Genomic DNA, 27,882 nt, shown 5'->3' with positions numbered 1-27,882 from the left:
GAGCGGGTTTTTTTTTTTTTTTTTTTTTTTTCAACCGTGGTTTCCGGGCGTCGCTTTGCGAACCCGACTAGCTGTACCCACCGGGTCCCGCTGTTGAGCGGGTAACATTTTACTTACTAAACTATTTGACCCGTTTCAAGAAACCGACCCGTTTAAATTTTTCATAAAATATTTTAAGAAAAAATGTCTTGAAACATTTCTCCCACGCCGGAGCAGATTTCCACAGGGTTTAACCAAAAACCCTAAACCCCCATGGCTAGATCAGCTAGATCCTCTACGACGCGCCTATTCTACACCCTCTGCTCCTCAACCAAAAGGACGCCGTTGACTCCTCAACACCCACCGCCAACTCCAGTCGCCGCCTTATTGGCCGGAAACTTCCAGCTCCGCCACTACGCCGCCGGCAGTGCCACCGCTAGAGTGAGAGAAGAGAAAGATGCGGTATGGAGGGAGTCGCTCGAAAAAGTGCGGAATATTGGGATTTCAGCTCATATTGACTCCGGTAAGACTACACTGACAGAGAGGGTATTGTTTTATACGGGCCGGATCCATGAGATCCATGAAGTTAGGGGTAAAGATGGAGTTGGTGCAAAGATGGATTCCATGGATTTAGAAAGAGAAAAAGGGATTACTATACAGTCTGCTGCTACTTACTGCACTTGGAAGGACCACCAGGTATTAAAAAAATGTTCTTTTCGACCTTCAAAAACTAGTAGTATTTATTATTTTACTCTCAGCAGTTTTTCTTTTTCAAAATTATTGTTTTCTTGTTTGAATGGAGAGGAAGTAGCTAATTTGGTATTGAACACTATTGATTGCTAATCTTAATCATTTTCGCGGCTGGGTTTTAAAATTGTTTATGTTGCTTGTAACAAAATTGATTAGAACTGGGAAATGGTTTGATTTATTGAAATTGAATTGTCAAAGGCTAGTGGCGCACTGTTCGAAACTCGTGTATAATGGCCCAAAACCCTCTACCCTTCTCCACTTAACTTACATGATTTTGTATGTGGCAAGGTATGAATCTGTGCCATGAGCCGTATCCACACCAAGTGCTGTGCTCATACCACTTGACTAAATCCCGAGGGCAAATACATTAGGGTTATTCCTACTGTCATTTAGAGCAATCAGATTGATCAATGAAAGTTTCTCTCTTTCATTGCTGGTTGGCGTTTCTGCCTGCAGAATATAAGGAGGTAAATGAAGAGAATGCGAGGAAAATTGATTTCCTCTCATTATCTTGTTGGTAGTAGATAGAAAGTAAAGAATATGCTTATAGCGTTTTGTGGGTTCTGTTGGAGAAAGATATGTATGTCTATTTCCTTTCTGTTGTTCCCAACAATCAGATATCCACTTTCCCTTCTCCACATTTCAGTTAAAGGATTAACCTTGATCAAGTACATAATCAACTGAATCATAGTAGGTTTTCATTCGGTATTTGTGCTCTATATTCTGATAGAGCAGCCATGAAATAAATATTGTTTATATGGAAGTTTGATTTTCCAGTCTTTGATTGATCCTTTAATATTTTGTGGAGGAAAAAACAAAAAAGTTTTTTTTTTTTGTACAAGTTATAACAAGGATTTGGGATGAGATTGTTTTATCCCTTATCAATTTCTTGATAAAGGAATAGCAATTTTTTTTTTAAAATTTCCTGCTGACTAGACAAGTCAATCAAAAATGATATAAATGAGATTGTCAGGGCTGGTTCACTAGAGATTCTTGGTGGATGTTTAGTTTACTTAACTAAGCGAGATACATGAAACATTGTTATAACTTCCGTTTTTTTTTTCCTAGGTTTTTCTCTAGGAAAACTGATCATAATATTGCATGCAGATGTTTTCTCTTTTTTGAGTCAAGCATATTGTAATAATCCTCAGCCGTTTCGTCATAAAAAATAAAATTGTGGTAATTTTTCTGGTTCCAGTTCTTTATTTCTGCTTCTTGTTGTAGGTGAACATAATAGACACACCTGGTCATGTTGATTTCACAATTGAGGTGGAAAGAGCCTTGCGTGTCCTTGATGGAGCCATTCTTGTTCTTTGTAGTGTTGGTGGTGTGCAAAGTCAGTCTATCACTGTTGATAGGCAAATGAGAAGATATGATGTCCCAAGACTTGCTTTTATTAATAAACTTGATCGGATGGGGGCAGACCCTTGGAAAGTTCTTAACCAGGTCAGTTATGTATCATTGAAGGCCTATTAGACTTCTAAAAAGTTTAATTTAAAACTTTTTTTCCTTAAATAAATTAAATAATGTTGCCCTTTATTTGTTGCTTTTGCTACCGGGCGACATTATCATCATATGTGAAGGAACTAAAACAGAATAAACTTATTTGAGTTTCAAATCACTAGACCTCTAAAAAACGGGGGGGGGGGGGGGGGAGAGGAAGTCAGTGTGTTCATGCTAGAAATCAGCATTTGTAGTTCTGCAGTTAACTGAAAGCATTTATGTCTGTCAATGTTGGTGTTCAGAAAATATCATATTTGTTATAAACATCTGCTACTTGATTCACTGCGACCTCACTTACTTCTTGTGTGTGTTTGCCTTAATTCTTTGGCAGGAAGCACTTATTATTTTTATCACTGATATTATCTCTTGGTTTGCTGATTTCCTCTAGAACTTTGTTATGTGAATTCTCAATAACAGTTTAGTACTTTGAAACTTTGAGTATAGTATGTTCAGTTGCTCTGTTTCCTTCCCGCACAGGCAAGATCAAAGCTTCGGCATCACAGTGCTGCTGTGCAAGTTCCGATTGGGCTAGAAGATGACTTCAAGGGTCTTATTGATCTCGTGCAGTCAAAAGCTTACTATTTCCATGGTTCCAATGGGTCTGTGTTTAAAGATGTTTGGTTAGGTATGATAGGTAAATTTGCTCTATGAGGTTCATATTCATTTTTGGCTTTTGCAGTGAGAAGATTGTCACAGAAGATATTCCTGCTGATATGAAAGCAATTGCTTCTGAGAAGCGGCGAGAGCTAATTGAAGCAGTCTCTGAGGTTGATGATAAGCTTGCTGAGTCATTTCTGAACGATGAACCTATATCATCTGCTGATCTTGAGGTCTGTACACAATTAGTCAACCTTGTTTACAAGGAAATTACAACCTTGTTGTGGAGTGTTTCCATTTGTTACTTTTCAGAAGTATACATTATGTTTAGGACACGTGTTTCTTTTTCAAATAGTAGATTTTTATATCTTGTGTACTTTGGGGATGCAATTTGTGACATATAAATACCGAATTTCAAATTTTGAGCCAAACTTGCAAGCTTTGGTAATCATGTCGGGGATGGAATTAAAAGTGACTGTTTCACGCTGCATAGCATAGTCATTGTAGATCGTGGACCTATAGCAGTTGAATGCTTTGTGGGTTCTCAATTGAAACAAGCACAATGAGGGAGGTTTGGTGATAGTTTGAAGGGCACTTCCTCTTCTTTTGCGTAATATTCTTTCCTGTGTACCATGTTATTTGTGTGAGCATAGGACTGGAGCTGAGATTCTTTAGTGGTGGACAGGGTTTTTACCACATCTAGATCAATTGATTGTGAATGCACGACTGTACGCTAAGCCCTATCTTTTAACATGGACTATGTCAAAGTGCTTAACCTACATTAATGTCTACTGTTAATACAATAAATATTGCAGTACTTGGTATTGGTAAAGTAATGTGCTGTTATGGATCTTTGACTATTGACTTTATCTAGCTGTTGGGACATCCATTCTCCCCTTACCCTGTTTCTTTAATTTTCTTTCTGTGTTCATCAGGCAGCCATAAGGAGAGCGACAATAGCACGGAAGTTTGTTCCTTTTTTTATGGGTAGTGCTTTCAAGAACAAGGTGCTGTTTTCTTCACTGCGTAACTTAATATGGGATGCAACATTTTGATCTAAAATTGATATTGGCTATATTTTGGGCTTTTGTTTTATGTGAAAAACATTTAAGTTGCATAAATTTACCTGAATGATTATTGTTATTTCCCACTGAATTCCAGAGGTGTAATTTTTCTTCTTAGGTCAACCTCGCCAAATTGAATATTAAAATAACTGGGCTTGTGCAAAACTGTCATCTTTCATCAATGTTGATCATTTGAACCTGGATCAAATTTCTCATCAATTACAATGTGATCATTTAAGAGCTTAGGAAAATGGAAGGCAGAAGTATTCTGACAACTTGCTGTGACCATGATATATTCTTCTCAAGACTAATTCCTTAATTATTACAACTGTGAAGCAATCAGTACTTGATGTCCATCCTTTCCGTTTTTAGCTTAATTTTTTCAATGTACATTTTGTCTGGCTAATTGTTTTGTCGTGAAATTTTATCTCCTTGCTCATGGATTTTGTTTCTACTGGTGTATATCTAGGTCCATGCCTGCTAGCTGTTCTCATTCTTGCAGTTCTAACTTATTCCTGTTGTTGCTTGGCTATATTTTCTTTGCTGATGCTTGGTTTGGCACAATATGCCCAATTCCATTCTTGATTTTCAAGTGACATTAAATGTGTAATTCTTTTATTCAGTGGTTGCAGTTTTTGATTTATGCTTTCTGTTATTTTCTGCTAAACAGGGAGTTCAAACACTTCTTGATGGCGTTCTCAGTTACTTGCCTTGTCCAGTTGAAGTTAGCAACTATGCTCTGGATCAAACAAAGGACGAAGAGAAGGTTAGTTGATAATATTTTTGGTTGAGTTCTTACCTTTCTTTTCTCCACATACAGATGTAGAGTCTAATGCCTCGTGCTCATTTGTTGCTAGGTTACCTTAACCGGAAACCCTTCTGGCCCTTTGGTTGCCTTGGCATTTAAATTAGAGGAAGGGCGTTTTGGTCAATTGACCTATTTAAGGTATAACTTATTTCTTGTGCAATTGTTTTCTCCGTATGTGCACTTAGCAAGGACCACACATTTTAACATAATCTTCCATCAAAGAATCTATGAAGGTGTCATCCGGAAGGGCGATTTTATAATCAACGTGAACACGGGAAAGAAGATTAAGGTCAGTTCAGTCGAGCTCATCTTCCTTCTCAATTTTTTTTGGATGTTTTCATGGTTGCATTCATGTTTCCTAAATTCACACGTTTATGAAACATTCTGCTTTTTCTTGGTTTTCTGGTCAATCATGTGACATGTACTCTTCTCTGAACAATTTTAATCTTACTGAATCGAAAATATTTTTCTTGTTTATTCTATTCTACGAATGTTGAAAAAGAAAATCGTATTTTTGCTTTGCTTGTTCACGAATTCATTCCATTGGCTTTTACTGAAAGTTAACTTTGTGCAAAAAATTAGTGAACTGCCAATTCTGGGATGCAGATTTTCATTAAATTTATTCATATTAAAAAAAACATCTGCCTCGGTTTCTTAATTACTGCAATAAAGCATCAGCTATTAGCACAAAAAGGGGAACTTAGAGTTTATCCAGGTAGGAAGGCACAATTGGGTTGAGATATGGCCTCAGCTAAGATCCTAGATTAAATGGAAAAAGATGTGAACTTGCAAAAATACTCGTGGGAAGTAAAAAGAGACCAAGTTGTTAAAAACCTACAAATAGGTATATGAATAGAGTGGATCTACATATCCGGGAAATTTATTTGTAATTGTTAAGTATCTATATACACCAAGAATAGAAGCTCCTTTGGTTTTGGAGCTGGTTGAATCGGGGGTAGTTCAAAAGGAAGTTAGAAGTGTTTATTTGTTGTAAAGAACTTTTGCAAGGGGAATATTATTTGAACAGAATTGTTCTCTACTTTGTGATGTAGATACCAACATTGATTGCTAACCCATGTAGGTCTTTTTTTTTAGTCACCCACTCAATTGTGGATGTGTGTATACTATGCTTGACGTTATTGCATACTGTTAGCAAAATTAGTCTATATATTATTCTGCTATTATAACCTGATGTTCAACTAATTTTTTTTGTAGATTCCTCGTTTGGTTAGAATGCATTCAAATGAGATGGAGGTTTGCCACTCACACCTTGTCCTTTTGACTTCTTGATTAGATACAAATCTTACTATGTTAGGATGATATTTTGTGTTACTCTCAAATTGAATCAACCTTACAGGAATTTTTCAGAGATCTAGAAGGGAAAAAAGGATTCTTTTCCCTGCATTATCAGTATATCTAAATTCCCCATCTTTCTTAACTCTGAGAAATGTATATCAACTCTAATAATAGGATATCCAAGAGGCTCATGCTGGGCAGATAGTTGCTGTGTTTGGCGTAGATTGTGCCTCAGGTAACAAGTCGTAGGATCCTATTCTCTAGCTCAAGTCAACTTAATGAGAAAAAGCAGAGTTCTTTCCATTATGATGTATTCTGATGCTTAGGTCTGATCCATTTGCAGGGGATACTTTTACTGATGGATCAGTCAAATACACTATGACTTCTATGAATGTCCCTGAACCAGTGATGTCATTAGCTGTTTCACCTGTTTCTAAAGACTCTGGTGGACAAGTGAGTGGTCATAGTAGAACCTGTTGTTCTGTTGGGTCTACAAGGCGTGCACTCTTTGCGATTGTTCTTTGAGCCTCTTATAATTGTTGTGTCTGTTTGGTTGGCAGTTTTCAAAAGCTTTGAATCGTTTTCAGAAGGAGGATCCTACATTCCGTGTGGGTTTAGATGCTGAGAGTGGTGAGGTATTTTTTGTCTACCCCAGATGGGGGCTCCATATTTTGAATGTTATGTTCATTATTGATCTTTATGGGGAGAATCCCTGAACATCTCAATGGTTTTCTGAGCAGACAATCATATCTGGCATGGGGGAGCTGCATCTGGACATATATGTTGAGCGCATCCGGAGAGAATATAAGGTTTATTTTTTTCCACAAATAGTCATGCTCTTTGGGTATCACGTTTGTTTGATCCTTTTCTTACTATCTCGTTGTTTCTTTAGGTTGAAGCTCAGGTTGGAAAGCCTCGTGTAAACTTCAGGGAAACCATCACTAAGCGAGCAGATTTTGATTATCTACACAAGAAGCAAAGTGGTGGGCAAGGTCAATATGGTAGAGTAATTGGGTAAGTGTAGACGTATATCATTTTGGCAAGTCCCTTTTGCTATTTCCTTAATTGCTTATCGCATGCAACTTAAAAGCGCCTATAAATAATTACCATTATTAAATGATGGGCAAGTAGAACGGGGAGAGCTAATGCTAGTTATATGATTTCCAACTGTCCTGCACCTTCCCTACTAATTACATGCCTGATGATTTCCATAGAATATTTGGTATCTTCTTTAGTGCCAGATCATAAAGTTGATTAGTTTTCTTTGGGTTGTGAGAAAAGAGTAGCAAAGGCAAACTTATCCCTTTTCTTTGTTTGCACAATGTTGGGCCTCAATTTATATTGTCCAATCATCAGATGTTCAATTCTGGGCTTCCTACGTTGGTGAAGGGAATTGACCATTGTCTCAGATGGTCTTTGATTAAGCGGCACCTCAAAGGCTAGTTTTTGGAGTTGAGTAAGGCCAAGATCCATGTTCTTCACGTGGTATCAGATGGAAATCATCTCTATTCTTGGTTTACCCACTGTTGGGTTCCCATGTGCTGTTGTCCTTGCTCCGTATGTCCATCCCCAATTGTGGAGTGGTATTTAGAATGTTCCATATTGATCAAGAGACTAAATTGCTCTCTTTATATTGTCTTGGGCAATCCTCATCTCAGGAGCCAGGTTCTAAAGTTAAGCCCGAGATCCATTTTCTTTGTGGTTGCAAATATGGCTCCTCATTTGTTCTAATGTCTTGACTTCGGCCGATTGCATCCCCCTGACAGAGTACTCTATATCTTGTAACCTAAACTAAATCCCCCTCTCTGCCCGTACCCCCCTCCCCCACAACAAAGCTCCGCTTTCTAGCTTAGGTTGTAAATCTATAATGCTTACAGTTGGCGGCTCAGTTACAGATTCCCATGCATAGGCTACTGTCTTAGGCTGGTATAATAGATCACAGCTTTAACTTTGAGGAGTAATTCAACATTGACCTCCATTAAATCTGCACTAAACAAGAGTATGTTAAATTGACTCTGAGGGAGTTGGTTTGGGAAGGTAAGTAAGCTGTTTATATTTTCATTATTCATTTTTGTGGCATTGTTGATATTCATGTTTCCTCAATGTGTTGTTTTCCACAGGTATGTTGAACCTCTTGAACCAGGGTCAGGCAGTAAGTTTGAATTTGAGAACATGCTTGTTGGACAAACTATTCCGTCAAACTATGTCCCTGCAATTGAAAAGGGTTTCAGGGAGGCTGCCAATTCGTAAGTTTTCTTTCTCTAGTTTCAAAGTATGACTTGCCTAGAGATTCTGAGATACACCTACTGCTTTTTCTTCAAGTCAAGAATCTTGCCTGTCTTGTTACTCTGTCCGTTTAAAAAAGAATGACCTCCTTTCCTTTTTAGTCTGTTTCAAAAAGAATGACCTCTTTCTTTTTTTGGTTACTTTCAGCTTTCCACGTGGCATGTTTAAGGCCACAAGATTAAAGGGCAATTTTGTACATTTGAAATAACTTTAATTTAGGACCACAAGATTCAAAGTCTTTTTTATTTTCTTAAACTCCGTGCCAAGTCAAACAAGGTCATTCTTTGTGAAACGGAGGGAGTATTGTATAGTAATTGCTTATGAACTATCAAAGCTTAGTCGATGCATGATTCAGTGGAGATTTGGTCATTGACTTGCTTGGACTAGTTTCTTTAGGTGTTTTTGATTTGATTAGAAATCTGGATCTTCCTGTGTTCCAGGGGTTCTCTGATTGGTCATCCTGTTGAAAATATCCGTGTTGTTTTGACGGATGGTGCCTCACATAATGTTGATTCAAGTGAACTTGCATTCAAATTAGCTTCTATTTATGCTTTTAGACAGGTAAGACATTCATCCTACTGACCGTAGACTATTTCTGTTATATTTGTTTGTACCTCCAACTTCCCAGCCTTCCTCTCTTTTCTTAGCTTGGTGAGCTTTATCTAAGTTGCCTATGCTTGCAGTGATTTTATGGTTGCTCACGTGTATCACTAATTTTATTGCAAAACAGTGTTATACTGCGGCCAAGCCTATCATTTTAGAACCTGTGATGCTGGTGGATATAAAAGTGCCAACAGAATTTCAGGGCACTGTTACTGGGGATATCAATAAGTAATCCTTTTGAGTTCTTTTTGAGACCTTGTTATTGAGATTTGAGAATGTGATTTATGCTTTTCTAACCCCTTCTTTTTCTTGTTTTCACAGGAGGAAAGGTGTCATAATCGGCAATGACCAGGAAGGAGATGACTCTGTAATTACTGCCAATGTATGTCTATCATTCTTTGCTCTTTCAGCTGTATTTAGAATTGATTCTAGTGCCTGTTGCTGTCAGCATGTATTGCTGTTTATATACATGTTCTCTATCCTCTCTTTCTATATTCTGTTCGGATGACTTTATGCGATGTAATTATAGAAAAACCACTTCCGAGTACAGCTCCAGCAATCAATTGTTCATTCCTTTTTTAGGTACAGAAGTGGCTTACAAAATTGGTAGTAATGCATCTTCTACTTGTTTGTGTTGGGGCTTCTTAGTAGTAGTTTTTGGGCACGCGTGTCACAAGGCGTGTGTCTGACACTTGGTAATCATAGTTTAACTCTCGCATAATACATAAACACGACTCTTAACTTGGCGCCAGCTGGCAACTATGACCTTTAACTTTGGGTGTGCATAAGTAAACACTTAAACTTGTATAAAATTGAATAAATGAATACAATCGTCCTACATGGCAATTTTATAACCTACATGGCATCCTATGTGTCTTATGCCGTGTAGGACACGTGTGTCTACTTGTTCAATTTATACAAGTTTAAATGCCTACTTGTGCACACTCAAAGTTGGAGGGCATAGTTATCCGTTGAAGACAAGTTAAAGGTCATGTTTATATATTATGCCTTTAACTTTTATTATTGTGGTTGACTTCTTTCTTTTTTACCTACTGCCCTATCAGATTTTGTTGTACTTCCCAGTGATATTTATTATAGCTTTCAAGTATGTGTGACAAAGTTGTGTAAGGAAAGATAGAATAGTTATGAGAAATTGTTTCCATGTAGATTAGTGTTCTTCATGTTTTACTTGCATATGCTTGTATATTTTGAGACTGATGCGCAATAATTGCTAATTTACATGGCTTGTAAGGGACAAAGGAAAAATTCTTTCTTGATTTCTTTCAGCCTTGGAACAGTATGCATTTATCCTGAAAGTATTATTACATTAGTTATGAGTATCTCATTTCTGTCTTCTGAGAGCTGAGGTTATACTATTTATTTCTCAGGTTCCTCTCAACATGATGTTTGGGTACTCAACATCTCTTCGATCAATGACACAGGTCAGTAATTTTGTTTCCAGTTCCTCAACAGAACTTTTTTATCAAATCAAGGGAGAGGAAGGACGTAGGTGATTCCAATTTTTTTTAAAGCTTTTGGACATAGTAGGAGTGAAAGGAAGGCAGGAGAAAAATGATGGATAATGCCATAAACAATTTTAATTTTGTCATACAAGTGAGTGGAAACCTAAAAAAAAGTAACACGTTCTGAAGACGCTTTTATGATGCCACAAAGACACAAGGCTTACTAGTAGAAAAATATGTCATTAAGGTGTTAAGGTGAAGTGAGACACATTCTTTCCTTTTCTTTAATATCAAATCACAAATTAAAGTTATTCATCTCCTCTAACTTTGTTTCTTTTCCTTTTCCCCTAATCATGCGTATAATGCATAGGGAGAAATATGTGATACCAACCTCTGTGCTCTGTTTGTTTAGTGAATTTCAGTGATATAAATCATTGTTTTGTTTCATGCAGGGGAAAGGTGAGTTCACAATGGAATACAGAGAGCATGCCCCAGTTTCAGGAGATACGCAAACGCAACTTGTTAACGCATACAAGGCCAGCAAAGAAAGTTGAAAAGATGGTGTGCCTTTGAAGCTCCTGCAACTACATCCTGTTAAATTATTTTTTTTTATGAATTTGTCTCCTTGGGTGGGAGCAATGTTGTGAAATCCTTAGGACCAGAATTGGTCAGTCAATTTTGATATGCTGAATAAAACAATAACATTCCATAATGTATACAAATAATTGCTTATATACATACATGTAGGTTGTGTATTCCCGTTGAAAGGATTACAGAGTGCAGTTTGAGAGGTTTAATGATATGTTGAAAAGCGAAAAGCTAACCATCTTCCCACCCCAAACACAGAAGAAATAGACAAAAGTACTGACTTGAATTTACCTGTACCTCCCACTATTCATGGTGTCCCACTTCTAAAAGAGTTTAATTTCTTGATATTGACAGCATAATTCTTTTATATCATACAATGATGACGGTATATATTTTCATTTGTATCATATAGAATAACTGAATATATATTTTTGTAATACTATCGATGTATACAAGGTAAATTACTCCGAGAATCTGCTAAGACAAGAAGATGAAAAAAAGAATAAGCAGTCATATCATTTGTGCGATTTGCCAAGGCATATCATTGGTTTTTTTCAATATAGAAAAGAACATATTTGCAAATGCAACTATATCAAGACTGAATTGCTCAGTTTTTGTAATGTGAAGAAAAGACAACTGATATTCACATATTTTCTTTCTCATTTTCCTATTTTCTTCTGTTATCTTCAAAGTTGAAAAGTTTCCCTACCCAAAAGTTATGTAAATGCTTCTCGCTGTTGTGTTGGTAGCTCCAGTTCAGGCTCAAATGCTGTTAGCGGAGAAAAGTACTGATCTACCATGTCATTGGTTACTTTTTCCAAGGTTGGAGGATTCCACTGCACGTTTTAACATAAATCAAGAAACGCTCTCCAAGGTTAAAGGACATTGTTAGGAAAATTTCACTGGAAAGAGGATCATTATTCACTAAAATAACATGTTGGTTTACCTTAGGTGCAAGATCTCTATCCACAAGCCGTGCACGAACCCCCTGATAAGAAGATATTATAAATGCACAGTGATGATCATCCACGGATGTAAAACTGAGATTGTTTATTTTGCAAAGATATATTACCTCACAGAAGTCACTAGTTATTTGTCCAGATAAAGCTTGTACTGACATTCGATACTCACGCCTTAGGCACTGGTCCAGAGTTTGATGTCTACCTTCGCGGATCTGAGAGTAGGCATTAGTAGATGGTCATCTCACAATGCCCTGGTGGCTGGAAGAGAGAATATTCTATCTGGAAAAAAAAGAATTACAACTTACAGATCTCAGTGAAACCTTCAAACTCAGTGGGGATGTTTCTTGTAGTTTTCTCAATGTTGCAACACACCATGCATCTTGCTTGGCTGCCTCGCTCTCCTGACATTAGTAAAGTTTCTTTTTAGAAATGTAATCACACCTGTGATTAAAAACTCACACGTATAGCAGATTTCAATGACTCAGCTTGTACAATTGTCAAAAAAGTGCATCACGGGAAGGCCTCTCCATGCATTTTAGCATATGGGAAATTAAAATCTCCACAATGTACTTTCTCCAAAGAAATGATTGATACAATTTAGTGTGACAACAGCACTTGGATCTATATGCACTTTTAGAACCTCAGGGAGCAAGCAAAGAGTAGGCTGAACAATGGTCCTCGTTTTTTTCCAGATTTTTCACGAGTGGAAACTTGTGAAGGCAAAGATATCAAAAGCAAAGCAATCAGATGCTGAACGTTATTGTATTGATCAGTTCAATTATGTTTCTACAACCACCCAAGGGTGTAGCCTAACAGTCGAAGAAGTGTATGATAACATGGAAGATCAGGCTTCAAATCCTGCAGACAGAGAAAAAGTTAAGTGATTTGGGAGCTAGAGTTACCCAATACTTGTGTTGGTGCGAGATACCAGGTATCTGGTGAAATAATCAATATGAGAGCACATTTGCCCAAATACCACCGTTATTTTAAAGAATTATGATTCTACTGTTCACATTGTGATTGTATGTCCATCCAATAAAGTTTCTTATTCGGTAATAGCCTTCACACCCCAGTCTAGATGGAATTAAGATATGTTGTTCTAGAGTTAGAGATGCTTCATCCACTTCTAATATGAACATATCATGTTACTGGAGTCGAACATGGTCATCACATATGTTGGCAATAGCTGCCACCTTTTCAGTACCACATGTTTAGTTCCTGTTCTTTCTTTTCCCATCAGAGATATTAAACAAATTAAAATCAATCAATGTACAGAACTTTGTATCATTCAGAGACCTTCGCAGCATAAGGAAAACACGGATACACACACAGAGGAACTATATGCTCACCAATGCATCAATAATTTCTTCGACTGTGTCATGGCTGAAACATTTATCAAGAGTTTCAATCCTAAAGAAAGAGAAAGATGGATTAGTTTAAGCTATCAAAATACAGATTGATCTGCAAGCAAGATCACACACAACTCAATAAGAAAATAATATTATTATTTTTTTGAGAACAAAAGGCTAAAGAACAAGACTAAATACAAAGACCAAAAGATCCATGCGGAACCATGAAAAAAGTTATCAGGCGCCACAAAGTTTCCATACGTAATGTTATGTTTCAGAGAGCTGAAATTTTGCTCCACCTGTTGATGCATTCTATACAACTCAAGGGCAAGTTGGTGATACGACCAGTTTCTCTATAAAGAAAAAAATAACAATTTCTGGCACTTGAAACCTATGCGAAGTTTAATTTGAAGAGCTAGTTGCAGGATTTTCTCTGTTTAAAAAATTAAACAATTTGCCAGAAATTACCAATTTGATTCCTAGAAGAAAAAAAAAATTGACTTGCAATCCTTTCTTTTTGACTAGCATAAAATATGTTACAAGAAATGATTGCAAGTTTCTCATCCAATCAAACCTATGACTTGTTTTCATACAGCAAGCAAAATGATGATGCAAGGCTGCAGCCAAGGGATCGTTTCTATGTCTGATAAGAAATATGAGGGTATTCCCTGAAGATGTAGGTTTTTTTGGAGTCAACTGACTGGAGCAATACATGCTTGATTAACAACTAGAAAAGGTGCTTCAAATCCGAAAGCATCCCATAACATAAAACGGTAATCCGTATCAATCCACTCCTTTAACACTTAATGAGAACCAACATATTTTCGACATTCATTTTACATGTTTATCCAGGATGACAGGTACCTGTGAAGTATACTCGCCGGATCTGGATGGACAATCTCTCCCCAATTTTCAAGAGATCTTTCAATCACTGAGGGATCATCAGTAATCAACGTTCCAAGTTGTTCCTCAATTAAGGGAATTTTCTGAGATGAATAGAGAGGGCAGATAAGCAGTTTCCAGAACTATTGTCAAATAACCCAAGTAGGCTGTTGGTACCAAGGTGCAAAACAAATTAAGCACAGAACTTACTGCACTGTGTGAGTAGTGTGTAGCAAGCCCACAGGAAATCATTTCTGCTCCACTGATCTTATCTCCAGTTAGGGCCAGGTATTCTCCTGCAAATCAAAATCATTTTGTTATCCTACATGATCTAGCGACTAGCATGTTGACTTATCAGTTATCAGTGATATCTACAAATAAAAGGCCTTGTAATTTTAGTCCGAAACCATGTAAAGATAATAAATAAACAAATATAGGGAGCCACATATTAACATCATGGTACGAAGTTAAATGCAAAAAAGGGCAGTTCAGACAAATACTGAACAGAAGAAAGCACAAGTGAAGAAAGGCCAGACACTATCTCGTGGGTACACTCTGAGGATGGAAGATTCACAGTTAACAAGCTCTATAAGAAGGAAATGGGAACTCAACAAGGCCTCAGATTGGCTAGATGGAAATATGTATGGACAAGCCAAGCACCAACCAAGATCAAATGTTTTGTATGGTTGGTAGCTAAGAGGGCTTGCCTGACACAGGAGGTACTGCAGAGGAAAGGTGTACAACTAGTACCAAGGTGTTTTCTATGCAATGAGACAAATGAGACCAACAGCTATCTTTTTCTACACTGTAGAGTCACAGGTCAACTATGGTCTCTGTTTTTGAGGCTCACTGGTAACAGCTGGACGATGCCAGAACATACTGCTGACCTGTTGAGTTGCTGGATCAGGAGAGGAGGCAGTAAAAGCCAAAGAAAGTGGTGGAGAATTATTCCAGCTTGCATATGGTGGTCAGTACGGAAGGAAAGAAATGGAAGATGCTATGAGAACAAATCAAACTCCATAAAGAAAGTCAAAGAAAATTGCATTGCATATTTGTATTTTTGGTGTAAACAGGAATGTATAGAGGAGGTAGAGCAACTAGTAGATATGTTAGGATCTTTGTAATTAGCCTTCCTAGCCCCTCTATGTACGAATTTTTGGAGGTCACCAGCATATCCTTAATGCTGAGGAATACAACATTACTAATTTCAAAAAAAAGAAAAAAAGAAAAAAAGAAAGCACAAGTGAAGAGTCGTAATATCCAAAATACATGAAGCAGGGGGAGGCACACAAGCTTACTGCCCAAGGAGATTGGGAAAAGTAAGATGAAATAAAAAGAACATCACGCCTAATGCAGATAATTTGATAACAAATATATAAGGAAATCGTCCAGATATTGACATGTTTATTTTCCTCATAGAAAATGGGCATCTCCTACATGTAAACTCTACCCTAAACTAAGAAAGAATTTGAGATTGAGGAAGAAGGTGTGTGTAGGGAGGGGATCAGAAAAGTAGTTCTAAATTAGATAATTCATCATCAAAGGCGCTCAGCTATATGACCTGATAGAAGTTACTGATGAATCCAAACCACAACATGAGATCAGCAAAAGAATTTACCCAAATAACCAGGGAGGCGAGAAAGGTAAAATGATGCCCCAGCATCAGGATGGTAACCAATCAATGTTTCTGGTGTGGCAAAAACCTACATGATGCAACACCAAATACCCTATAAGAACTGTGAAAAATCAATAACTTACAGCACTTGAAAGTTGAAACACCTAAATTATCACCTAGCACTGTCCAAATTTAATAGACCTCTTAGACTTTTGAGTTCAATAAAAAAATTCTTTGACTAATTTACCTGCACGTTCATTTAGTTCTTGAGAAAATAAAAATCAGATTATAACCTTGCAATAAGACCAAGATATCTAATGGTTTCTGGCCTTTAAAAACGCTAAGTCTGTCGTTATAAATCACATATAATGGAAATAAACAAGCTTCTTCAGAAGGAGTCAAAAGATTTCATAATAAACAAGCATAATTACTATTTCACTTTTTGGTATAAGAGAAAGTTCATCAATATAGAGCCTTTAATATATGAAGAGTAAACAATGAATTTTATAAAATGAACTCAGTATTAACTCCCGAATAGATTATAGCTAATAACAGAGAAGCAGCCAAAACAATCAATGAAGGGGAGAAAAAAGAGAAGAGCCAAAGGAGAAGTTCGCGGTATAAGTTTGTTGCACTAGGATTCGAACTTCTCCCTTAAGAAACCAAATACAGATATAAATGAAGCCTAAAATAAAGCGGTAGCACATAAACTGGCTGAAACCTTGACCATCTAAATGCTGGGATGCAGCATAATGTCTTTGCCTCAAAAACTACAATAATAAGGAACTGAACCTGAGATCAATCATAAAGGAAATGCAATTTTATGCTTCATTTCCGCCCGTATGAAGTATATCCTAATATGGTTTCTAAGTTTCTCACCCCATTCCCACCTGAAAGACTACCTATTTGTTCATTTACCGGGTTTAGTACGAAATCATAAATAAGTTCTCAAGGCAGATTTTCTATTCAATTTGTACTGTAAATGACAAGTATTGAGGAATGATTAAAATATAAATCTCATCAGGTCAGCCTTCATTGCACGTCTCTCCCCTATCTTTGATCCTAAGGTGTCACATCCAATCGATGAGTTTCTACAGAATGAATCAGATTCTTGATAAAATCTTTCTTTGACCTATCATTATAGAAACCATCCATTCAAGCCATCACATTCCTTTTTCTTTGTTTCTTGATTGGGGATCAGACTACAGTCTCAAAAAGGACTTTCAAGGACTACACTGCCCCTTTCTCTAACTTCTCTTCTTTTATCCGTCAATGAAGCAGTAAAAAGAGAGGAAATAGAATAAAATAGTCTACCTCATTTTTTCCCCATTCCCCCCATCTCTCGAAAGGGATACAAGTGTTAATGTTTCTTCTACATGACTATTCCACCTTTGTCACCTTCAGGATACCAAGGAACCAGTAGCAGCCTTGAGAGAAAAGGAGAATAACTTTTTCTTTCTTCTCCAGTACTGAACAGTCGACATGATTCAATTCTCTCAAGCAGGTACAATCCTGATTCATTCCCATTAATAGAATTATTCTAATGAGAATGGGAATGGAAAGCAAGAGATGCAGTTCTTGGGCTCGGAAATAGCTGTTCAGGTCTAATAAAGCTTATGACCATTCACGACCACTCCAAAGTCTTCAGGCATTCATGTGTAGATTCTGCCCTTTATCAAAAAATTAGAATTTTACAAGAAGTAGAAAGCAGAGAAGGATTTTAGTTCCAGGAGGAGAAAGTATGATTTTTAAGGAAAAAGGAGTCACTACTTGTATCCAGAGAACATGCTTGCACTTTATCTCATACAGTATAGAACCATCGACATACAACTTATAATTTTTAAATAGAAGAACATAAAGTTCATGATACGTGAAATCACTACACAGATATAAGAATGAACACAAATGAAACTTAACATTGCTTAGAAATGTAGTCTAGAAATTCTTGGACTAGGAGAATTAATTTTGAACCAACAAAGTAAAAGCTAAAACAAATAAAACTTGACTAGTCTTTTCCATACAGTTTTTTCAGTTGCGACGCGGAAAGTTCCGGGAATTGAGATGCCAGCCCCACCACCCATGGTAACTCCATTCAAAAGAGCAACCTACATGGTTTCGAAATAGTGTCCAGTGACCAGTTAATGTCAACAAAAGTATGATAAGTAAAGAATATGCAATACTCCTAAGTTCTAACACAGAATTGAGGAGGCAAGAAAGCAAAGTAACCCAAATCAGAAAGTGTGTACGAGCTTCTAATCAATAGAAAGATATTAAGAGACAAAGATAATACTCCTAACTACTATCAAATGCACTCCAGAATTCTAGACTGGAAAATGATGTTTCAAGCATTTTTGAAGAAACAACTCTATGATTAACAACAGAAAAAAAGAAAAAAAAGATGTTATAGCGAAGCTGAAAATATCTTGTGGAGTTGAATATCTACAACAATTGGATCAAATCAGCATTTATCCTAGGGTAGAGTCAAATATAATGTGACAAATTACATTTCCTTCAACAGGCACAGTTAGGAAGATTCTATAGCAGTTGGCATAAATAAAGTAACTGTGTTCCTATTTTGACTCTAAATATAAGATTCATCAAACTTTGGCAAGACACATCTAACTCACTGAACACCTTTTTAATCAGAAAGTGGTTGGTGTAATTAACCGTTAAAGTGTTGTCTCTGAGCATCTTAACCACAGTAAGATGGGAGAGAATCTAATTAACGGAACTGAGCTATCTGCTAAAGATCTAGATTGTTCCTCTAAATAGTATCCTTAAAACTGCCTGCCAAAAGTACAAAGGTCTCAACATAACAGTAAAAATTGGATTCTCATGCTTAAAGAAGCGGAAGCAGTAACCAAGCCAATATCGGGCCAAGGGTAGCACAAACGGCAAAGCCACTAATGTCATGGTGAAGGAGGTCTCTAGCATACGTATACTAAATTACTAACCGGTGAAATACCAAACCACAAACTTTTCAGTGTACTATTGAAGCTATCAGTGTGATGATCAAACAAGTACCAATGGCTTTCAGTACACTTCTTTCATTTCCAAATTAGTTAGCGACAAATCTACCATTAGTATGAGTATGTTGATAGTGTAGGGCGATCCATCCTTGATGATTCTCCGCCTAATGGAACTTCTACATTTTAGAAACTCTTAGGTTCCAATATAGCATAAATTTGTGATGTGTAAGTCTGGATGCAGTTAGAACTTATAAGGCACTGGACTGTATCAAAGACTAGTTAATACAAAATAAGCTCTTGATACTTATATAATGGGAGAAACAAAAGAAATTCAAGACAACAGCTTCATTTAGTATCTGATGTTTGAAGAATGATTATACTTACATGTGGCTTCAAGTATGTGCCAATAACATATACTAAGCTATACATTGTCCAACAGAATTCTTTACAGTCTTGAAAATTCCCTGCATCCATCCAATACAAACAATATTAAACAAAGGCTGGAGAAGATTAAATTACAAATTGAGCTAAAAGAAGATTGGCAGCAATAGTTAAGACACTTGCTGCAGTTTCTATATATGATCAACCAGAATCATCTTAATTTTTCCTACTCAGAACATTCTGCTCAACTAGATATCACTTGCAATGTAGCAGAATATGAACAAAATCATTGTGAATTACGAGTTAATATCTCAACACTCACCTTTGGAAATTTATCTAGCAAAGTATTGAACTTTGTTTTGTATTAATAGAACACTCAACTTAGACCTTTCTATCAATAAAATCACTCAACTTAGGCTTTTGTATCAATAAAATCACTCAACTAATTTAGATCTGCTTATAAATTTCAATCTGCAGACTTAAGTAGGGGTAAACTTCATTTATGTATACATTGCATAAAAAATAATTTATCTTGTCATGTCAATCTTTTTAACTGATAAATTTAAATTGAGTGATGTATTGATAGAAAGGCGGATACAAAACAAAGTTCAATAACTTTGCTAGATAAGTTCTCAAAGTTGAGTGACGTTTTGAGATATTAAAATGTGAATTACAGCAGTCAAAATTATGCACTGTACCTTGTTTTAGCAAATTATAAAGAGAGACAATGTCACCCCCAGCAGAAAATGCCCTGTCATTTCCCTTCAAAGATAAAAGAATAACTCAGTACTACTCAATCGACCAACATATATGTAAATTCACCTTAAAATAACCTTGCAAAACAATAATAGGCAGAGCAATATAAAAGCAATTTTTTATTTTGTCAATAAAACATAAGTTAAAACAGTGATTTACTCAACAGATTACCTTCAATACCACGAATCCAATATCAGGATCATCCTCCCAACTTTTGTACAGCTTCATCAACCTTGACCCCTGAAGCCAAAACAAGAGCCAATTCAACATAAAAACACGATTTCCTTTGGTGGGTATAAATCAAAAATCCAAAAAGAGAGCTACAGATTACCAAAATGGTGAAAAAGAAGCAAAAAGTAGAAGGGCAAGAAACTAACAATTGAATAATTGATGGCATTTAACACATGGGGTCTGTTAAGAATTGCTGTTCTTGAAGAAGCTTTCCCCTCCACTAAAACCTGAGAAATGCAACCCATATAATCATTATTACAATATAAATAAAATGAGGTTTTTCATTATAGAATCTTAAATGGGCTCACTGTGCTTTCGGGTTCATCGATTATGACATGGCTAGAAACACCGCAAAAGCTTCTGGACTGAGAAACCAACCGGGATTTCTGCAGAAAACGCCTCAAAATAGATGTTGATTTGAAGCTCTGCATATTTCTGTTAACCAAATGTAAAGTTTAAATCTTTATCTTCCTTACTTTACTTATACAAAAGCAGCAAAATTAAGAGCTTAAGAATCACAGATTTCTTTTGACATGCGGCAGGGCTCACATTTTTTGTATTTGTCCAATTATGAGTATTAATAGGCTAAATCCCACCTTTCTTTTACGTTAATCCTATCAGTTTCCTAGCATGTGTGCTAGCTATTAATTACTCTATCTGTTTTAATTTATTTGTATGATTTTAATTTAATACGAAATAAAAAAAATTGAATTTTATTACTTAAATTAAAAATGTGTAGAATTTATTGTTATTACGGCTTATTTGGATGATTGTTATCGATTCTTTTAAATACAATATTTATTTTTAATATTATTTCAAGTTTATTGTATCTTATCGTTAAATTCTCATTCTGGTGTAACCATTGATTTGATTACGTTGTTGTCCTTTTTTTTAAAAAAAAACTTTACTTATTACTATATTTAATTTAATAATCTATATTTTTATGATAGTTTTATCTTATACTCTACTTTTTCGGTATATTTATTCTTTAAATTATTAATGTGTCACACCATATAACGATAGAAAATACTATAATCTATTTAAACATTATATTTTTACATATTATAATATAATAAATAATCACCAAGCAGAATGTTATATGATTCATGAAAATTTGAAATTAAACAATTCACAAGAAAAAATAATAATAATATATATATATATATATATTTAATGAAATAAAAAAATATAAATAAATAAATTAAAACGAAAGCACAATTTTTCTTTTTATTCCTTTGGCAACTGCCAAGTGCCACATTTGTTATATTGACAAGGGATCCGTTTTGACAATTGCTTCTAGAGTTTTGACAAGGTACTCCAACCCCTTTACATTGAATGCAGTGCTAATTTCACTTTTGTACCTAAACTTTACCAACTTTATAGGTGGCATTAATATCCCAAATAATTAAGAAAAAATCTTCACACCAATTTCCAATTAACAGATAAGGTACATATTTAACTGATCGATTAAATAATTATATTTTTGCTTATTAAATATATAAAAGATATACCATATATATATATAATTTTTATTTTGATAAATAATTATTTATTTTAAAATAGCAGAAGAAATTACTTATGACATGAGTGTGTGAGTCAGCTTCATTGTATATTAGCCATCATCATACGGACGAAAATTCTTCCGTGACGGAACTTCTAAGGAATATTCCTTTTTCTTTCTTTGGAGATAATATTTTTTTAAAAAAAATCTTTTTATCACGTTTTTTTTTTATATATATTGCTAAATCAGTGATGGAATTACCCATTTTGGCAAAAAATAAAAATGAAAAATGTATAAGAATGTCACACCTATAATTTGTGATCAAATTTATATAATATAATATCTTAATATACTCCATTTGTTCCAAAATTAGTTATTAGGTTTCCTTTTAAAAAGTCAATTTCATTCATTTTCAAAGATCATTTAGATTAGACAATATTTTATATTTAAAAGTTAGATATTCAAAAATTATATAATAAATAGTATTACTTTCGTTTTAATTTATTTGTCTTATTTTGATTTGACACAAAGTAATTAAGTAATTAAATAAGACTTTTAAATTTGTATAGTCTTAAATTAAAGATATGTTATATGTACCAAAAAATGTCATTTAATCTTGTAATCTTGTAATCTTGAACAAAAAAGGAATGAAAGAGTTACTAAAAAAGAAAAGATGCATTTTTTAAAACAAATTAAAAAGGAAAATTAAACAAATAAATTAAAACAAAGAGAATACAAATTGTAAATTTTCCTATGTTAATATCTTGATACGATGAAAAAACATATTTTAAAATAATAATTAAAATTTATATAATCTAATTCTTATTAAGTGAAATATGACAAATAATATGAGATAAAGCAAGTATATATATATAAACGTTATTCTGATCTCATTTTGTCTTACGTGGAGGTGAGGTGATACTTGATATATTAGTATCAACTTTCAAATCCAAATATCGTTGTTATCTCGTACACTAACCTTTTTTTGTTTCTCTTCCAGTGTTTGAAGCTCACATTAGAGCTTCGACTAAATTTGGATAGCACACTGCAGGATCCATTCGAAGTGGCGCTCCCAACAAGATTTTCTCCGGACTCGAACTCAAGACCTCGTTTCATTTATTTTCATTAATAAATGAAAGTTGCACATTAATGGAATTAACTGTTATTTTTTTAATTATGTTTAGGCTATATACTAGCTAGTAAGATCATGGCCCGATGTCTATCTTGAGCCAATAATTAACGTGTTATATTGGAGGTATTGAGACCAATAAACAGTAGCCAGAAGAAAAATACTTTTTGTGAGAAACAATTCATGCTTGGAAAATAAATTTAAAAAGTATTTTTGAGTAGTAATTAATCAAGTTTTTAAAAAGTATTTTTAAGTGTATATTTTTTAAAAGTAATTTATTTTTTTAGCTTCTGAAAAACAATTTATGTTACTCCCCCAAATATTTATTTTCTCTCAAAACTTGAACAAACACTGAACTTTTTAAAAAATAAATAATTTTAGCTTCTCGAAAATTTGATCAAACAAATTATAAATCTTAGTATTAAAATATGATTAACCCATCCAACTTAAACGTATGTTTAGACTTTGGCTACTTCCCACAATCCACATCCTAGATAAGGTGGGGCAAATTTAATTCAATTTTATAATTTATTTCGGTAACGTTGAAATTATGTTTTTTTTTTTATTAATCTTTTGGACGTGCATGAATTGCGCCACTTTACCGCATTTCATGGATTTTAAATTTTTGTTAATTTAAATATTTACGCAAAGAGAAAAAAGTTTTAGATTTACCTTTTAAACTCTGTCAAATGGTTTAACTTTGTCCTCCGTTCAAAATATTACTTATCCTTAATTTGTTAATTAAAATATTTGTATGAAGAGAAAAAATCATTTATTTTTTTAGAAAAAACATTTTCCACCATATTGAACAGACAGACACCTGCATGGTGGTCAGGGTGTCCTTTTTTTTTTTTTTTAATATGTGGTCATGGTGTCCAATTTTGACACCCTTTGTCGGAATAAAATATCATTTATACAAGTAAAATGAGATACGAAATAATTAAATAACATATTTTGGACACTCTTAACACAACAAATTATTGTAGCCCGATAATTTCAAATATTTGTAATGAGATAGTACTTACGTTTTTGAATCTCACTAATTTTACTTTTTGAAAAGAGCTTTTGTCATGCCTAAAAGTTCTTCAGTTTGATAAACAAGAAGGACTATTAGCACTTCACGAATCAAACAAGGATGAATTTATATACAGGCCCAAAAATAAAGTACTAGTTTAGGTCTTCTTTACTTTGATGTATAAAGTAAAAGTAAAACCAAAAATATTATGCCGAATAGATCAATTTTTTTCTGAATTTGGCGAGTTTTATTCCGTGCATGTCTAAATCTTATGTTAGCTTAATTATCTTTTGAATTTGGTAATTTGATAGCTTCGATCTTTCTAGACGTTGTGGCAAAAAGCGTGAATATACTCTTTTTTAGTCACGTGAAAGAGGAGAAAAAATAAAAATTCAACTTTCAAGTAGGATATTTTTTAACTATTAATTGCCTCATAATTAATATAATGATTTATTTGTTCTAATGGTAATACTCTTGTTCTTTTAAAAAATATACATCGCATATTGTATCCTGGTTTTTTATTTAGATAAAATGATTATTTGTTTCAACTATATGTATATATTTTTTTTTTTGATCCAAATATTAGTTAAAAGTTTATTTATTTTAGACAAATTAAAAGGACATTTAACCAAATTAATGAAGTTCAAATGGTGTTTTTTAATAAAAAGAAAAAAATTGTGTATTATTTTTCAATGATTTTATATTTCAACTACGTATATTTTATTCTTCATTGGATATATAGTTATTGTTCTAAATATGTATATTTCTTTTCTTGGCCAAGTATATAGAAAGTAGGGAATTTGATTAGAATATCATTATCTTTAATTAAATAAAAAATTATAATCAAAATATTTATTTCAGACTTTTTTTTGTTTTACAGATTTTGGCCAAAGAAAAAAAGATGATTTTAAAAGATAAAACATAAATTTTATCTTTATAAAAATCTTACATGGACCAGAAAACTCACGTATCAGCGTATGTGTCACACTTTCATAAGTTTTCAGCATTCAAATAAGTCGTGACTATTTAAATTATCTATGTTCAGCGGATAATTAAGCTAACGTAAAGTTTTGAGGTTTTTGAATTTGATTTATTCAACTATTATTATCTAGTATAGTGCCAAGTCCATGAGGCATCAACTAACATGCAGCTTTTCATGTGACTACATTTTCTTTTGATGACTATTTATCTCCTTATAATTCTCCTTGAATTTCGATATTAACATCCTAAAATCCATATATATAACAATTTTAACATTCATCACAATATTCTAACTCACACTAAATCTACATTTTTTTTATTTTTTTTTCAACCATGGCAAAACAGCCCACTAGAGTTCTTGTCACTGGAGCTGCTGGTATAATTTTTTTTAAAAAAATTAACCATTATTATGTTCTAATTTTTTGGTATAATTGTATGAGGTTCTTTTCTTGACATGGATGAGTTACTATTCTATTTCATAGCTTGTGGATTTTGTCTTTGGTATTTGATTTGATTGGGTTAGTTAGGTGCCTTGTCTTTAAAGTCTTTTGGTTGTTCTTGTGTGAAATTTTCCTTTAAATTATGTATGTGGTATCATTTTAACAGTGTCTAATTTCAATTATTTGTGAATTTTCTTCTTAATTATAAAATTAATGGAATATTGGGGTTCAATTGAAAAGCCTATTGTTTTGTTGGGTTGTGCATATTTGTCATGGAAGATTGTTAGGCATATATGGAGCTTCTTGAATATAGAAAAGGATCCTATTACAGTGCTTGTTACTGGTGCTGCAGGCATGTTAAATTTATATTTCATTATGTTACTGCATTTATTTCTATTTTTTGTGAACTTTTTATTTGATTTATTCTGTCTTGGTGGCGGTGAGATTCAATTTCAGAAGTGTACTATCAGTGTAATCATCTCATCTAAAAGTTTAAGATGTTAGATCAACTTAGATTCACTTCAAGAAGGAATTGAATTGAAAATCATGTCAATTGTCTTATATCTGAAAACTAAAATTGTCAAAACTGTATATATGTTGATGCTTCCTGTTGGTTTGAAAATCTTGTAACAGGTCAAATTGGATATGCTCTTGTTCCGATGATCGCGAGAGGAGCCATGTTAGGCCTTGATCAACCTGTTATCATACACATGCTTGATATTGAACCAGCTGCTGAGTCCTTAAAAGGAGTGAAAATGGAATTGATTGATGCAGCTTTTCCTCTTCTCAAAGGTAAAATGCAGTAGCATTGTGCAACCACTTTTTTCTTAATTTCTTACATTGTTAATTAAATTTATTGAATATTATTCTTCCACAGATGTTGTTGCTACCACGGATGTTGTTGAAGCTTGTAAAGGCGTCAATGTTGCTGTTATGGTTGGTGGATTTCCACGAAAAGAAGGGATGGAAAGAAAGGACGTGATGACGAAAAATGTTTCAATTTACAAGGCACAGGCCTCTGCCTTAGAGCAGCATGCTGCCCCTGATTGCAAGGTAACAAAACTTTGTTATTCAATTATCTCTGGAACATTACAGTTTAATTGTGGTCTCGAATTGTTGCAGGTTTTGGTTGTTGCTAATCCAGCTAACACCAATGCACTTATTTTGAAAGAATTTGCCCCTTCCTTTCCAGCGAAAAACATCACCTGCCTAACAAGGCTTGATCACAACAGAGCTTTAGGTCAGGTTTCGGAGAAACTAAACGTTCACGTTGGTGATGTAAAGAATGTTACAATATGGGGAAATCACTCATCAACTCAGTATCCAGATGTGAATCATGCAACGGTGAAAACCGCTGCTGGAGAAAAGCCTGTCAGAGAACTTGTTGCTAATGATCAGTGGTAAATGCTCTACAGTTAAAACCATTAAGTTTCGTGCTAATAAGAAGATCAAATCAGTACTAATATAAAAATGTTAGGTTGAACACGGAATTCATCACCACAGTGCAACAAAGAGGAGCCGCTATCATAAAAGCTCGAAAGCTATCAAGTGCATTGTCTGCAGCTAGCTCAGCTTGTGATCATATACGTGATTGGGTTCTCGGCACTCCAAAGGTATATCATCCATTTTTGTTACTCACTCTTTATAGTTATAATAGTAATACTAATTAAAAAGGGTCACCTCCTTACAACAATTTTATCAGTTATGCCAAGGCTTCCCTTCCGTATACTACTTACCTCTATAAAATGCATGTCATTTCTCTATTCTTTCGTCATCGGGCTAAATTTTTGTTACATGTTTTTTTCAGGGGACATGGGTTTCAATGGGGGTCTATTCTGATGGATCTTATGGCATTCCAGCTGGTTTAATTTACTCTTTCCCTGTTACTTGTGAGAAAGGAGAATGGTCAATTGTGCAAGGTTAGTTTCTGGTCTCATTTCAATTAGTTTCATCTAATGTTTTTTTGTCAAATACTTTAATTGGGACAGTAAAAGAGTACATTAGAGATATACTCATATAATTAGGGATATTAAGAATGTCTTTCTAAAGGAGTATCCTAAAGTTTTAAAAGACAAATAATATGAACCGAAGGGAGTATCTATTGTTTATAGCTTGCCTAAAGATCCTCATCGTTGATGCAGGTCTAAAGATAGACGAGTTTTCAAAGGCCAAGATGGATGCAACCGCGAAGGAGTTGGTTGAGGAAAAATCCTTGGCGTATTCATGCCTAAACTAAAATCGCGATTAATTTTACTCATCAAGGGAAATAAACATTGGAAGATGAATGAAATAAGTGGAATTTCAATTTATTTTTACATACTAATATGTTGAATCATCTTTTTACTTTACAAAATATGATTCCTTGTCTCTTTTTTCTTTCTCTCTTGTATAACCAAACTACTCTTTTTTATTTTCCGATGCGCAATCTAAAAAGTTGAATACTATATTATGCTTAATTACTTCTGAGTTCTGAATCTCATAAATTCCTATGATACCATGAAGAGATCAAAGCATCAAATATTGTTTTCGTTAAAATTGACATATGATGTTTCCTTGCCATCAAACGAGAGTTTTACACCTTTGCATTTATAAAATTAAAATTCTTTGAGTAACTACATTTTAAAAAACAGAAAAATTGGGTGAGAAGTAAATGGTTCCACCACACAATAAATTCACAAGAGTCGTATACAATATATCAAAATAGGAGAAAGAACTCATGCAATGTTGTGTATAA

The 27,882-nt window shown here is 34.4% G+C and overlaps 4 protein-coding genes across 5 annotated transcripts in view; 3 read left to right on the top strand and 1 right to left on the bottom strand.

Moving 5' to 3' along the window:
• LOC125820905 (squamosa promoter-binding-like protein 8) overlaps nucleotides 1–27,882 on the top strand; it is a 137,761-nt gene that overhangs the window by 90,075 nt on the left and 19,804 nt on the right. The window lies entirely within an intron of this gene.
• LOC125820811 (elongation factor G-2, mitochondrial) lies at nucleotides 198–11,116 on the top strand. Its single transcript, XM_049500252.1, has 20 exons — nucleotides 198–675; nucleotides 1,954–2,175; nucleotides 2,710–2,831; nucleotides 2,912–3,062; nucleotides 3,765–3,836; nucleotides 4,564–4,659; nucleotides 4,751–4,839; nucleotides 4,924–4,990; nucleotides 5,917–5,955; nucleotides 6,172–6,232; nucleotides 6,341–6,450; nucleotides 6,558–6,632; nucleotides 6,738–6,806; nucleotides 6,890–7,011; nucleotides 8,118–8,243; nucleotides 8,724–8,844; nucleotides 9,014–9,114; nucleotides 9,208–9,268; nucleotides 10,275–10,328; nucleotides 10,802–11,116. The coding sequence occupies exons 1-20, from the start codon at nucleotides 253–255 to the stop codon at nucleotides 10,901–10,903; spliced, it is 2,283 nt and encodes a 760-aa protein (XP_049356209.1). The 5' UTR covers nucleotides 198–252; the 3' UTR covers nucleotides 10,904–11,116.
• Nucleotides 11,353–20,665, bottom strand: LOC125820865 (3-hydroxyisobutyryl-CoA hydrolase-like protein 1, mitochondrial). The gene is made up of 14 exons (XM_049500292.1): nucleotides 20,391–20,665; nucleotides 20,229–20,309; nucleotides 20,023–20,091; nucleotides 19,794–19,857; nucleotides 19,099–19,178; nucleotides 17,767–17,850; nucleotides 15,749–15,833; nucleotides 14,341–14,426; nucleotides 14,113–14,234; nucleotides 13,249–13,309; nucleotides 12,205–12,300; nucleotides 12,010–12,111; nucleotides 11,884–11,925; nucleotides 11,353–11,773 (listed from the first exon to the last, which is right to left on the bottom strand). Exons 1-14 carry the CDS (start codon nucleotides 20,511–20,513, stop codon nucleotides 11,654–11,656), a joined length of 1,215 nt encoding a protein of 404 aa, XP_049356249.1. The 5' UTR covers nucleotides 20,514–20,665; the 3' UTR covers nucleotides 11,353–11,653.
• Nucleotides 24,956–27,515, top strand: LOC125820877 (malate dehydrogenase, cytoplasmic-like). 2 transcript variants are annotated; one of them, XM_049500311.1, is made up of 7 exons: nucleotides 24,956–25,084; nucleotides 25,782–25,940; nucleotides 26,026–26,201; nucleotides 26,271–26,548; nucleotides 26,626–26,761; nucleotides 26,956–27,067; nucleotides 27,290–27,515. In XM_049500311.1, the coding sequence occupies exons 1-7, from the start codon at nucleotides 25,042–25,044 to the stop codon at nucleotides 27,382–27,384; spliced, it is 999 nt and encodes a 332-aa protein (XP_049356268.1). In that variant the 5' UTR covers nucleotides 24,956–25,041; the 3' UTR covers nucleotides 27,385–27,515. The 2 variants fall into 2 exon arrangements, with proteins under 2 accessions (XP_049356268.1, XP_049356261.1); XM_049500304.1 differs by lacking the exon at nucleotides 24,956–25,084 and adding an exon at nucleotides 25,318–25,500.

The sequence above is a fragment of the Solanum verrucosum genome, unplaced genomic scaffold (genome assembly GCF_900185275.1).
Source record: "Solanum verrucosum unplaced genomic scaffold, falcon-dt-bn FXZP01000020.1, whole genome shotgun sequence".
Taxonomy (NCBI): domain Eukaryota; kingdom Viridiplantae; phylum Streptophyta; class Magnoliopsida; order Solanales; family Solanaceae; genus Solanum; species Solanum verrucosum.
This window is presented reverse-complemented; position numbering and strand designations above follow the sequence as displayed.

What these genes read in the sequence shown, in the direction of transcription:
- LOC125820877 (XM_049500304.1), top strand. Translation starts at nt 25,362, where the DNA reads ATGGAATATTGGGGTTCAATTGAAAAGCCTATTGTTTTGTTGGGTTGT. An exon ending in GCTTGTTACTGGTGCTGCAG is followed by an intron (nt 25,501 to 25,781) that starts GCATGTTAAATT and finishes ATCTTGTAACAG; the next exon opens with GTCAAATTGGATATGCTCTT. An exon ending in AGAATGGTCAATTGTGCAAG is followed by an intron (nt 27,068 to 27,289) that starts GTTAGTTTCTGG and finishes TCGTTGATGCAG; the next exon opens with GTCTAAAGATAGACGAGTTT.
- LOC125820811 (XM_049500252.1), top strand. Translation starts at nt 253, where the DNA reads ATGGCTAGATCAGCTAGATCCTCTACGACGCGCCTATTCTACACCCTC. An exon ending in CTTGGAAAGTTCTTAACCAG is followed by an intron (nt 2,176 to 2,709) that starts GTCAGTTATGTA and finishes CTTCCCGCACAG; the next exon opens with GCAAGATCAAAGCTTCGGCA. An exon ending in TGCATTCAAATGAGATGGAG is followed by an intron (nt 5,956 to 6,171) that starts GTTTGCCACTCA and finishes CTCTAATAATAG; the next exon opens with GATATCCAAGAGGCTCATGC.
- LOC125820865 (XM_049500292.1), bottom strand. Translation starts at nt 20,513, where the DNA reads ATGCAGAGCTTCAAATCAACATCTATTTTGAGGCGTTTTCTGCAGAAA. An exon ending in TTGGATTCGTGGTATTGAAG is followed by an intron (nt 19,858 to 20,022) that starts GTAATCTGTTGA and finishes TTATCTTTGAAG; the next exon opens with GGAAATGACAGGGCATTTTC. An exon ending in CCGGCGAGTATACTTCACAG is followed by an intron (nt 13,310 to 14,112) that starts GTACCTGTCATC and finishes CTCTTTCTTTAG; the next exon opens with GATTGAAACTCTTGATAAAT.